This window comes from Cetorhinus maximus, chromosome 2 (genome assembly GCF_964194155.1).
Source record: "Cetorhinus maximus chromosome 2, sCetMax3.hap1.1, whole genome shotgun sequence".
Classification (NCBI taxonomy): Eukaryota; Metazoa; Chordata; class Chondrichthyes; order Lamniformes; family Cetorhinidae; genus Cetorhinus; species Cetorhinus maximus.
Genome location: NC_135880.1, coordinates 53828097 through 53841433, shown reverse-complemented (window position 1 = coordinate 53841433; position 13337 = coordinate 53828097). Strand labels below are relative to the sequence as shown.

Here is a 13337-nt window from a genome sequence, read left to right as displayed (position 1 = left end):
GTAAAATATATGAAAAAGCAACATAAATAACTGAAAAATATAATTAAGTAATTAATTAAAACACATTAAGGATAGCAGGACAGGCGATGTGTCAAGGCTGCAGCTTTGGGAGCTCCTGATGCCAGTGTCATCCAGGGCAAACACGTCTGCAGTGTTTGTGGCTCAAGGAGCTCCGGCTCAGAGTCACTGAGCTGGAGGCTGAGCTGCAGACACTGCGATACATCAGGGAGGGAAAAAGTTAGCTGAATGCTTTGTACAGGAGGCAGTCACGCCACTTAGGATAAGGTCTTCTGATTTGGTCAGTGGTCACGGACAGGAGGGTGTGACTGCGAGTGAGGCAGGTAAGGGGACCCAGAGGGCGGGGGTGCAGGAGTGTCAGCCTCTGCAGTTTCCCAATAGGTTTGAGGTTCTCTCAGCTTGCCTGGATGAGGCTGGGGGCTGCAAAGTGGATAAGCAAACTGACCATGGCACTGTGGTACAGGAAGCCATTCAAGTGGGGCGGAGCAAAAAGGAATGTAGTGGTAGTAGGGGACAGTATAGTGTGGAGGATTGACATTGTCCTCTGCAGTAAAGAGCAAGAGTCCAGGCAGCTGTGTTGCCTGCCCGGTACCAGGGTTCAGGGCATCTGCTCAGGGCTGGAGAGGGACTCGCAATGGGAAGGGGAGGATCCAACTGTCGTGGTCCATGTAGATACCAATGACACAGGTAGAACTAGGAAAGAGGCTCTGTACAGAAAGTGAGAGGAGCTAGGCACTAAGATGAAAAGCAGAACCTCAAAAGGTTATAATCTCTGGATTATTACCTGAGCCGTGTGCAAATTGGCATAGGGTACTAAAATTAAAGAGATGAATGTGTGGATCAAAGACTGGTGTGAGAGAAGTGGGTTACGATTTGTAGGGCACTAGCACCAGTACTGTGGAAAGTGGGAGCTGAACCATTGGGACGGACTACACCTGAACCATTATGGGGCCAGTGTTCTTGTGAGCTGCATAACTAGGGAAGTAGGGAGGGTTTTAAACTTAATAGTGGGGGCAAGGGATCAAATGTAGGCAGGTGTGGTATATCAAAGAGTAGAGACAAGGGAAAAGAGGAAGGTATTAATATAGGAAATGATGAGCAGACTGTGACAGGAAGAGACAAAGAGTACATATCTAAGAGTAAATCAACAGGTAAGGCTAGAGGTTTCAAAAATAATAGAAGGATAACTTGAAGGCTCTCTAACTGAATGCACGTAACATTTGCAACAAAACAGATGAACTGATAATGCTAATAGAGATTAATAAGTATGATCTAGTAGCCATTAAAGAGAAATGCCTGCAGGATGGCATAGATTGGGACCTGAATATTGAACATTATGTGACTCTTAGAAAGGATGTTAGAAAAAGGTGGACAGGTGATTCTGTTAATTAAAGATTACATTAGCACAATAGAGAGCGATGGCCAAAGTTCAGGAAATCAGGATATAGAAATCAGGATATAGGATATAGCGGTTTGGGTAGAAATCAGGAATGATAAAGGCAAGAAGTCACTTGAGAGTGGTGTACAGGCCCTCTAACAGTAATCACATGGTAGGACGGGGTATCAAAGAAGAAATGGTGGGAGCTTGACAGAAAGGTACAGCGATTATCATGGGGGATTTTAGTCTACACATAGACTGGAAAAATCAGATGGGCAAAGGCAGCATTGATGATGAATTCATAGAATGTTTTCCGGATAATTTCTTAGATCAGCACATTCTGGAGCCAACCAGGGAGCAGGCTATACTAGACCTGGTATTGCGCAATGAGATAGGGTTAATTAGTGGCCTCATAATGAAAGTGCCCCTAGGTAAAGGGGATCATAATATGATTGAATTTCACATTCAGTTTGAGGGAGAGGAGAGTGGGTCCAAGACTAGTGCTTTAAACTTAAATAAGGACAATTATGAGGGCATGAAAGCACAGCTAGCAAAAGTGAACTAGCAATTTAGATTAAAGGATAGGTCAAGAGAGATGCAGTGGCAGACATTTACGGGGATATTTCAGAATACACAAAATGGATATGTTTCAACGAGAAAGAAAAATTCTAAGCGGAAGAGCCATCATCCATAGGTTAACTAAAAAAGTTAAATGTAGTATTAAACTTAAAGATAAAGCATATAATTACGCAAAGATGGGTGGCAGGTTAGAAGATTGGACAGAATATAAAAAACAGCCAAGAAAGATTAATAAGGAGGAAAATATTACAGTGCAAGAGAAAGCTAGCTAGAAATATAAAGGAAGTTAGTGAGAGTTTCTATAAAAATTTAAAAAGAAAAGTTAAAGTGAGATTTAGTCCATAGTCATAGAAAGTGAGTCTGGGGAGTTAATAATGAAAAACAAGGAGATGGCAGATGAATTGAACACATAACTTGCATCGGTCTTCACTATACAGGATACAAGTAACTTCCCAGAAATGGCTGTAAAGTCAGGAATTGGAAGGGGGAAGAGAAACACAAGAAAATTACAATCACCAGGGAAGCGTTACTTAGCAAATTGTTGGAACTGCAGGTTGTCAAGCCCCTGGGTTCTGATGGATTTCATCATGGGGTTTTAAAAGAAGTGGCTAGTAAGATAGTTGATGCTTTGGTTTTAATTTTCCAAAATTCACTAGATTCGGGGAAGGTTCCACTAGATTGGAATATAGCAAATGTAACTCCTTTATTCAAAAAGGGAGACAGACAGAAAACAGAAAGCTATAGGCCAGTTAGCTTAACATATGTCAGGGAAAACGTTAGAAGATATCATTCAAGACTTTATAACAGGGCACTTAAACAAATTCAAAGTAATCAGGTAGAGTCAACACGGCTTTGTGAAAGGGAAATCATGTTTAACCAATTTATGGAAGTTCTTTGAAGAAGTAACAGGTGCTGCAGATAAAGGGGATCTGGCGGATATACTGTACTTAGATTTCCAGAAGGCATTTGATAAAGTGCCATTACAAAGGATATTGCAGAAAAAAAAGCTCATGGTGTAGGGGGTAACATATTGGCATGGATAGATTGGCTATCTAACAGGTAACAGAGAGTAGGGATAAATGAGTCATTTTCTGGTTGGCAAGATGCAACGAGTGGTGTGCCACAGGGATCAGTGCTTGAGCCTCAACTCTTTACAATTTATATGACTGATTTGGATGAAGGGACTGATGGTACGGTTGCTAAATTTGCTGAGGACAGAAAAATAGGAAGGAAAGTAATTGTGAAGCGGACATGAGGCTACAAAAAGATATAGATAGGCTATTTGAGTGGGCAAAGACCTGGCAAACGGAGTATAATGTGGGAAAATGCGAGGTTGGCCATTTTGGCAGGACAAATAAAAAAAAGCATATTATCTAAATGGTGAGAGATTGCAGAGCTCTGAGATTCAGAGGGATCTATGTGTCCTAGTGCAGGGATCACAAAAGGTCAGTATGCAGGCGGAGCAAGTAATTAGCAAAGCAGATACAATGTTATTGTTTATTGCAATGGGAATTGAATACAACAGCAGGGAGGTTATGCTTCAGTTATATGGGCATTGGTGAGACCATATCTGAAGCACTGTGTACAGTATTGGTCTCTTTATTTAAGAAAAGATGCATTGGAAGCAGTTCAGAGATGATTTACTCAATTAATCCCTGGAATGGGCAGGTTTGTCTTATGAGGAAAGGTTGGATAGGTTTGGATCTGCTAGAAGGGTAAGAGGTGACTTGATTGAATCATTGAAGATCCTGAGGGGACTTGACAGGGTGGATGTGGAAAGGATGCTTCCCCTTGTGGGAGAATCTAGAACTACAGACCACTGTTTAAAGACAAGGTGCCTCCCATTTAAAAGAGGAAAAACATTCTCTCAAGGGGTTTTCAGACTTTGGAATTCTCTTCCTCAGAAGCTAATTGAGGCAGTCTTTGAATATCTTTATGGCAGAAGTAAATAGATTCTTGATAAGTAAGGAGGTGAAAGGTTATCAGGGGTCAGCAGGGATGTGAAGTTGAGGTTAAAATCAGATCAGCCATGATCTTCTTGAATGGCGGAGCAGGCTCGAGGGGCCAAGTGGCCTACTCCTGCTCCTAATTCATATTTTCATACATATGTTCGTATGTTCAATCTGATTACATTTAAGTCTCTGTCCACCACATCTTTCCATCTTTTCTTAGGCCTTCCTCTTCTTCTTCCTGGCAGTCCCATCTCCATCACTCCCCTCATCACATGTTCTCTCTTATTCTGCAATAGATAACTACACCATTTCAATCTCTTCTCAGCTACTTTCTTTGATGCTCACATAATCGTCACTAACCCCCCCAAAGTGCTGGTTCCTGATTTTATCCCTTTTTGTTACTCCACACATCCACCTCAGCATCCGCATCTCATTTGTATCGAATCATTGTTCCTCTCTTCTTGATTTTGCCAAAGTTTCTGCATTATATACAAGGCCATTCTCAACTGTTTTGCAGATTCTTCCTTTCAGTTTCAGCAGTAATTTTCTATCACGTAACACTGCACTGCACTGCTTCCTATTATTCCAACCAGAGCTAATCTGTTGCTTGCATTTCTATATTTCCATCTTCTGCCACAACTGACCCCAGGTACTTGAAACTACTCACTTTCTCCAGGTCTTTACCCATAATCTCTACATCTCCGTTCTTATCTTCCCTCCACCTCCCCAATGTTCATAAATTGGGTCTTTGGTCTGCTGATCTTCAGACCCCTTGTATTCCAGTGCTTTTTTCCAGTTCTCCAGATACTCAGTCATGTTCTCATCATCACTACCACCACAACCTCAACGTTATCTGCGAACATCATTGACCATGGCTCCTTCTATTTCACTTGTTCAGTTAGAACATCCATAGCAATCAGAAGGCAGAAGGGGCTCAATGCCAATCCTTGCTGCAATCCAACTTATGCTTTGAAGCTCTCACACTCCCCCAAACTGCTTCTTACTCTTGCCTAGCACTCCTGTCCAATAAACAATCATATGGATTTCTCAGGAACTCCATGAATTCTAGCACACCTCCAGATTTCCTCCCTAGGCACCTTCTTTAAATCAATGAATACAATCTTCATGATTCACTGGCCTTCAATTTCTCCATCACTTGTCTCTGAACAAAAATGCCATCAGTGGTGTTTTTTTCCAGGCATGAATCCAAACTCACTTTTGCAGATTTCCACTATTTTTCCTCAGTCTCTGGTCAATAACTTTCTTCCATGTCTTGAAGGTATTTGGTAGGAGTTAAATTCCTCAGTAGTTTTTGCAATCTTGAATCATCTTAAACATCAACTAAATCACCTCTTGATCTTTTATATTCAAGGAGAAACAAGCTTTGTCTTTGCAACTGATCCTCATAATTTAAATCTAAAGCCCTACTTTATCTAGAAACAAGTATCTGTAAGAAGAGTCCCAGCTTCAAGTAACAAACCCACCCCTACAGGTCCCATGCAAGTCAGGCTGACCAGTCAATTTTCAATAGTGCCCTGGAATACCATGAATTTGCCTGGCTCATATGCTTTGAATTTGTCATTGGCTGCCCCTCAATTTGAGGATGACATTTACTCAGGGTCGCAAGTTTCTACCATTGTTTCTATATGCGACTGAACATGCCAATTTTCAACCTGCAGATCTTCGGGCACATGGGGCAGGATGTCTCTAGAAGTAGTGGAATTCAGAGTGCAGGATTTGCTTCCCTTTCTTTCTTTCTCAGCCGTCAGTCTGCTCCTTCAATAAGACACTGAGACTCAAACATGAAGCAGCTTGATGGACAGGTTGTTGCCATTTTCAACACTTCCTGGCAAGCTCCTGCCAGTCATTAATACCAATGCTGCTGCACTTCATGGAGAGCTTCACGGTGTTTCTGAAGTGTTTTCTTTGTCCTCACCTGGAACACTGGCCATTTGAGACGACAGAACCTGGTGGACACTTTTCGGCCACCCGGACTCAAGTGTGTTTATCGTAGTTGATTTTGCAGGAGTTTTGCATGAATGCTTGTGCAGCTGGCTTCAAGGGCACTCACGTTTGATCAACAGTCCTCCCATTGAATCCAGAGGATGCAGCAGAGGCATTGCTGATGGAATTTCTCTAATGCTGATACACAGTCCAGGTATCACTGCAGTGTAAGAGTGTGCTGACGACAACTGCTCTCTATACTAGGACTTTTGTTGATCTGCAGCGGTCTTAGGAACACAGGAGCAAGAGTAGGCCATTCAGCCAATCGAGCTTGCTCTACAGTTATACGGAAGATAAATGACATGTGGTGGGAAAGAAAGCCTGAGAGATCCTTTTCCTTTATGGCATGCTCGATTTTACCTCAATTAGAGAACCAACTGATTCTAAATGCCAAAGTAAAAGTCTCAACTTCCAAACCCTACAACAAGCCTCATAGTATTATTAATCCACATAGCCCCCAATTCTGCACTACTGCAATAATTTGTTCATCCATCCTACCTACCCACCAATCTGCAATATCTACTGCATTGGCTGCAGCCTGGCCTGTCATATTTCACTCACTGTGTATTCCAAGAGGTTCTGCGTGGATCTGTCTTTGGCAGCCATTGTTTCAATATCCAGCACTTTACATTTTAATGTCTCTTCCTTAGACAGTTACAAGTTTCAATGGATCTTTGAATTATAGGAAATGTAACTCTTCACACTTCCCACAGTGTCTTATTTGTTTTTTCACCTTGGATTGTTCTGTCTCATTTCAAATTGCAACGTTTCCAATCAATTGAAAGTTGAAGCCATATTTTCAAAAATAAAAGGGACATAGCCTCATGACAAACTGAAGCATAATTTCTTCACGTATTTTATTCCAACTACCTTGAAGCAAAGACCAACATTCCAGTAGCTTTTTAATGACTTTTTCTACCTGTGCACTAGCGATTTAGACATTTAGTGATGTGTATCTGGACATCTAAATCCCTATGCTTCTTCACAGTTCTTAATCTCTTGTCATTATTCTGATTTATTTTAGATCCAAAGTAGATAACCTCATACTTCCCCACATTAAAAGCAAGACCAGCAGATGGAAATCAAAATTCTCATCCTTGTTTTCAAATACCTCCATGGCTTTGCCCCTCCCCATCTCTGTAATCTCTTCCAATCCCACAACCTTCCAAGACATTTACACTCCTCTAATTCTGGCTTCTTGTATAGCCCCAATTTTAATCATGCCACCACCTGCACCTTCAACTGAATAGGTCCCTACCTTTTGAATTCCCTCCCTACTCCACTTCATTCCTTTAACACAGTCCTTAAAATCTACCTCTTTGACCAAACGTTTGATCATCTGGCCTAATGTCACCTTATGTGGCTCAGTGTCATAATTTGTTTTATAATGCTCCTATGAATCGCCTTGGGACATATGTTAAAATTGCTACATAAATAAAAAATTGTTGTTGTTTACCCAAATCATTTAATCTGTCTTATCTCATGCACAAAACCTTGTCTGGAAGTTCAAACAAACCACACCCATAGACTCTTCCCTGTCCACCTGTAACACCCTTATTCAAAATGGCAGGGAGACAAAAAAAACAGGTAACTATAGGCCAGTTAGCTTAACATGTGTCATTGGGAAAATGTTGGAGTCTATTATAAAGGGTGCAATAGCAGAGTGCAAAGCATTTAGAAATACATAATCTAATCAAGCAGAGTCAACATGGCTTCCTGAAGAGGAAAATCATGCCTAACAAATTTATTAGAATTCTTTGAGGAGGTAAGAAGCAGGATAGATAAAGGGGAACCAGCAGATGTAATATAATTGGATTTCAAAAAGGCGTTTGATAAGGTACCACACATAAGACTACTTAATAAGATAAGAACCCATGGTGTTGGGGATAGTATATTAGCATGGATAGAGGATTGGCTAACTAATAGAAGACAGAGAGTTGGGATAAGGGGGACATTTTCAGGATGGCAACCTGTAACTAGTGGAGTGCCACAGGGATCAGTACTGGGGCCTCAATTATTTACAATATATATTAATGCCTTAGATGAAGAACTGAATGTACCTATCGCCAAGTTTGTGGATGACACAAAAATAGGCAGGAAGGCAAGTGATGAGGATGACACAAGGAGTATACAGAGGGATATAGACAGGTTAAGAGAGTGGGCAAAAACTTGGTAGATGAAATATAATGTGGGAAAATGTGACGTTATGCACTTTGGCAGGAAGAATAGAGGAGCTGAATATTATTTAAATGGAAAAAGACTGCAGAAGGCTGCAGCACAGAGGGATTTGGGAACCCTTGTGCATGAATCCCAAAAAGCTAACATACAAGTTCAACAGGTAATATGGAAGCCAAATGGAATGTTGGCCTTTACTTCAAAGGGAATGGAGTATAAAAATAGGGAAATCTTGCTAAAACTATACAAGGCACTAGTTAGACCACAGCTAGAATACTGTGAACAATTTTGGTCCCCTGATCGAAGGAAAGATATACTGGCATTGGAGGTAGCCCAGAGAAGGTTCACTAGGTTGATCCCGGATATGGAGAGGTTTTCTCATGAGGAGACGTTGAGTAGGTTGGACCTGTTCTCATTGGAGTTTAGAAGAGTGAGAGGCGACCTTACTGAAACATCTAAGGTTCTTAATGGGCTTGACAGGGTAGATGCTGAGAGGTTGTTTCCCCTTGAGGGAGAGTCTAGGACGAGAGGGCATAATCTCAGAGTAAAGGTACACCCATCTAAAACAGAGTTGAGGAATTTCCTCTCTCAGAGGGTAGTCAATCTGTGGAATTCTTTACTACAAGAGGGCTGTTGAGGCTGGGTCATTAAGTATATTAAAGGCTGAAATAATCAGATTTTTAATCAGTAAGGGAATCAAGGGTTATGGGGAAAGGCAGGCAAGTGGAGTTGAGGATTATCAGATCAGCCATGATCTCACTGAACAGTGGAGCAGACTCGATGAGTTGAATGGCCTATTTCTGCTCCTACATCTTTATGGTCTTTATAGTGACCACCTCAAAAAAAAGACATTAATTTTTATTTCCAAATTAAACTTGTATTTCCTGAAAATCATTAACACCACCAATAAGATGCCAGATAACAAAGTAGAGCCAATATAAAATTAATAGCATATTTTTTCTTTCATAATCACCTTCATGTTCTCTAGGTTAGGTACCATCCAGGCTTGGGCATGCATAATAGCTCCATCATTGCCACAGGCCAGTATCTCAGAGTTCGTTACTAAACAGCATTGCGGGAGCACCAACAGCTAAGACTGCATTGTTTAAAGAAGGCCAACACCATATTCTCACCTCAACAAGCAATGGGTAATATATGTGGCCTTTGTAGCACTGCCACACCCTTTTTCCAACTTCTCTCATTTTACTTGGGATCGCCACAATGCTGCTTGATCACCCTTCTCCCTCTCTGCCTGTCCATTCTTCTTCCAATGCCACCGCATCCTTCCATCTGGTCTTAGACCTTTCTCATCTTCCTGGCAGTCACATCTCATCACTCACCTCACTAGATGTCCTCTTTCTCTCTCTGCAACAGATGATCATACAATTTCAATCTCTTCTTGACTGCTTTCTTCGATGCTTCCTCAATCTTCACTGCCCCCTGATGTGTGATTCCTGATCTTGTCATTCCATACAACTTTCTCAGCCAATGCATCTCATATTCAACCGATGTTCCTCCCTTCTTAATGTTGCTCAAGTTTTTGTACTGTATAACAAGGCTGGTCTCACAACTGTCTTATAGATTTTTCCTTTCAGTTTCAGTGGTACTTTTCTATCACACAATACTCCACTTCTTCTAATTACTCCAATCAGGGTTAATCCATTGCTTAACTTCCATTCACAATATTCCATTTTCTGCAACCACCAACCCCAGGTACTTGAAACAGCTCACTTTCTCCAGGTCTTTACCCATAATCTTTGTACCTTTACTCCGATCCTCTTCTCTAGGCTCAAACTGACAGTCCATATATTGAGTCTTTGGCCTACTGATCCCTGTCTTCCCGTGTCTTTCTCCAGTTCCCTAGATACTCAGTCAAGTTCTCATCATCCCTACCACATAGCTCAATGTCACCTGCAAACATCATTGACCATGGTACTTCCTGTCTCACTTGCTCAGTTAGAGCTCCAGAGCTATCGTTCTGTGATGCAATCCAACTTTGACTTTGAAATCAAAAACAGAATTACCTGGAAAAACTCAGCAGGTCTGGCAGCATCGGTGGAGAAAAGAGTCGACGTTTCGAGTCCACATGACCCTTCAACAGGTCATGTGGACTCGAAACGTCGACTCTTTTCTTCTCCACCGATGCTGCCAGACCTGCTGAGTTTTTCCAGGTAATTCTGTTTTTGTTTTGGATTTCCAGCATCTGCAGTAGTTTTTTGTTTTGACTTTGAAATGTTCACTCTCCCCCATGCTGCTTCTTACTCTTATCTGGACAGCTCACATTCCAAGAACATTTTTTAAATAAAAGCTGAGATAATAGTGATGAGAAAGTCCGAAAAAAACACAATGAATTCAAAACTATTAGAAATATCCAAAGTTCTGAAGGAACTTGAAAGAGTGAATAGTACAAGCCAACTTCCACTGGATAGTGGCACCATAACTAGCATTAGGATTACTAATGGAAAACTTAAAAATGGAAACTTACATCATAATTTGGGTGCAAAAATTTGAATCACCACAAATGACCAAAAATGGCAATCACAGGATTTAAGAGGCAAAATATTTGAGGAAAAATAGGGAAAGAGCAGGGTACTTAAAGACCAAATGTAAATTCAGCATTGACACCAGCAAGATAGGTGCCAGAGACTACTGAATCTTACGGATTTGAAAAGTCAAAGCCACAGGTGCTACAGATGATTTGTACAGGTACCTAAAAGCTCATATTTATAATTATGGTGCTGAATAAGAGTTAGCAGTTTTATATACCTGGGGTTCATTCCGCTGGCAGTGCGCACTTGGGGAACTGATAACCAGGAATCACAAACCACACACTTCCTTGTATTATCTGCACAATGATAAATCTGTAATACTCACCAACTCCTAATGGCTCGTTCTGATAGTAATGCTGGCCTACACTTTCCTGAACAAATCTATTAAATAAAGACAGTACCTTTGGAAATTTTGCAATATGTCAATCCCTTTCAAATGTTTAAGTAACCGTTCGCTGAAAGTACAAGTTTAATATTACAACACCCCTGCTCTGCAATAAATTAAGCAACTGTGCTCCCAGCTGAAGCGACTACATGAGATGCAGAAGTAAAGTCGTAATTCAAGCAATATAGTTAAACAGTAACCAATAAAATATAGGGGATGCACAAGACCAAAAAAGGTAAAAAAATATTTTTAGGTGTTCCCGGTATCCTCCAACAGTTACGCTGCACACATCTGATATCCACTAACAACTTCCACCACAATTTACAGGATTCTGAACAATCTGCAACCAGATTATTTCAGCATCTATTGCACCAGACAAGTTAAAACGTGTATCACTCAGCAAGGAGGCAATTTTGAACGTCTCGGACATTTAAAACCTCAATCTGCACGGGGTAAACAAAAGCGAGAAAATGAGTTTCCGGCTATAACTGATCTATGAATTTACAATCCTGTTGCTGGCAACAAACACAGCATTTTGGCGTTGTCTTCTATCACAGTTCTATTACAACTGCTCGAATCCAGGTGTGATGACAGGGCCGCCGCTCTGGTTCTTTGTTCTCGGGAACCTTTCCTCCCCCTCTCCCCCCTTGACAAGCCCCTGGGCCGCTGCTTGGGACAGGCCATCTCTCTCGCGGTCATTACTCACTGGTTAGTCGGAGGAGCAGTCAGCGGGATCGCCACTTCTTCCTCTTCAAACTCATGGCCGTCGAAAGAATCCACTTCGTCCGGGGCCAAGGGGAGGGCAGGGGTGCTGGAGACAGGGGTAGCGGCAACAACGGCGCCGAGAACAGGCTCGGAAAGGAGTGGGCCCGGAGGCGGTGATGATGATGAGGGCGATGATTCGGACTCGAGGGGCCGCAATGAGCCCAAGTCCGACACTTTTTGCGGCGGAGGCTGGAGCACAACCGTCTCTCCATCGCCGCCCGGAGCCGCCACAGTCACAGCCGCCGCCAGCAGACATTCATTCCCCACTTCCGCCGCCATCATGGTCACAGCCCCGCGCGCAATAACCGGAGGGGAGGGGGGGGTGTTGGTGAGAGAGAGAGAGAGAAACTTTTATATATATAACATGCGACAGGGCTAGGGTGGGGAAGGTGAAGACGCAACTCTAGTGAAGGAGCACTCAGCGGAGGGGAGAGTTCATGACTTCATCTGTCTTCCTTCCGTCCGTCAGTGAGGGGGTGGGGGAGATCGCAAAGCCGCTCACTCACTAACTTCAGGAGAGAAGGGGCTGGGGGAGGCGGTTCACTAACTCCGGGTAGTGAGGGGAGGGGGGGGTGCTCACTCCGGGTAGTGAGGGGAGGGGGGTGCTCACTCCGGGTAGTGAGGGCGCTCACTCCGGGTAGTGAGGGGAGGGGGGGGGCACTCACTCCGGGTAGTGAGGGGAGGGGGGGGCACTCACTCCGGGTAGTGAGGGGAGGGGGGGCCTTCACTCCGGGTAGTGAGGGGAGGGGGGGGCGCTCACTCCGGGTAGTGAGGGCAGGGGGGGGCGCTCACTCCGGGTAGTGAGGGGAGGGGGGGCGCTCACTCCGGGTAGTGAGGGGAGCGTTCACTCCGGGTAGTGAGGGGAGGAGGGGGCGTTCACTCCGGGTAGTGAGGGGGGGGCGCTCACTCCGAGTAGTGAGGGGAGGAGAAGGGGGGGGCGCTCACTCCGGGTAGTGAGGGGGGCGCTCACTCCGGGTAGTGAGGGGAGGAGGGGGGGGCGCTCACTCCGAGTAGTGAGGGGAGGAGAAGGGGGGGCGCTCACTCCGGGTAGTGAGGGGAGGAGAAGGGGGGGCGCTCACTCCGGGTAGTGAGGGGAGGAGGGGCGCTCACTCCGGGTAGTGAGGGGAGGAGGGGCGCTCACTCCGGGTAGTGAGGGGAGGAGGGGCGGGCGCTCACTCCGGGTAGTGAGGGGAGGAGGGGGGGACGCTCACTCCGGGTAGTGAGGGGAGGAGGGGCGCTCACTCCGGGTAGTGAGGGGAGGAGGGGGGGCGCTCACTCCGGGTAGTGAGGGGAGGAGGGGGCGCTCACTCCGGGTAGTGAGGGGAGGGGGGCGCTCACTCCGGGTAGTGAGGGGAGGAGGGGGGGCGCTCACTCCGGGTAGTGAGGGGAGGAGGAGGGGGGCGCTCACTCTGAGTGGTGAGGGAGAGGGGAGCCGCGAGCCAAAGCTCGCGGTGCAGTCGTTGAAGCGTAACTGACGCACTCGATCCAGTCGGATCGGGTCCGGGCTCCTATCTGTCTGTCAGTCACAGCAC

At 44.2% G+C, this 13337-nt stretch overlaps 1 protein-coding gene across 1 annotated transcript in view; it reads right to left on the bottom strand.

The window, feature by feature from the left end:
- LOC144694404 (ras GTPase-activating protein 1-like) overlaps positions 1 to 12275 on the bottom strand; it is a 219550-nt gene extending 207275 nt beyond the window's left edge. Inside the window, exon 1 of the mRNA XM_078564770.1 lies at positions 11747 to 12275. Coding sequence (XP_078420896.1) covers positions 11747 to 12087 — 341 coding nt within the window. The 5' untranslated portion in view covers positions 12088 to 12275. The remainder of the gene's footprint in view (positions 1 to 11746) is intronic.
- Positions 12276 to 13337: the final 1062 nt, after the last annotated feature.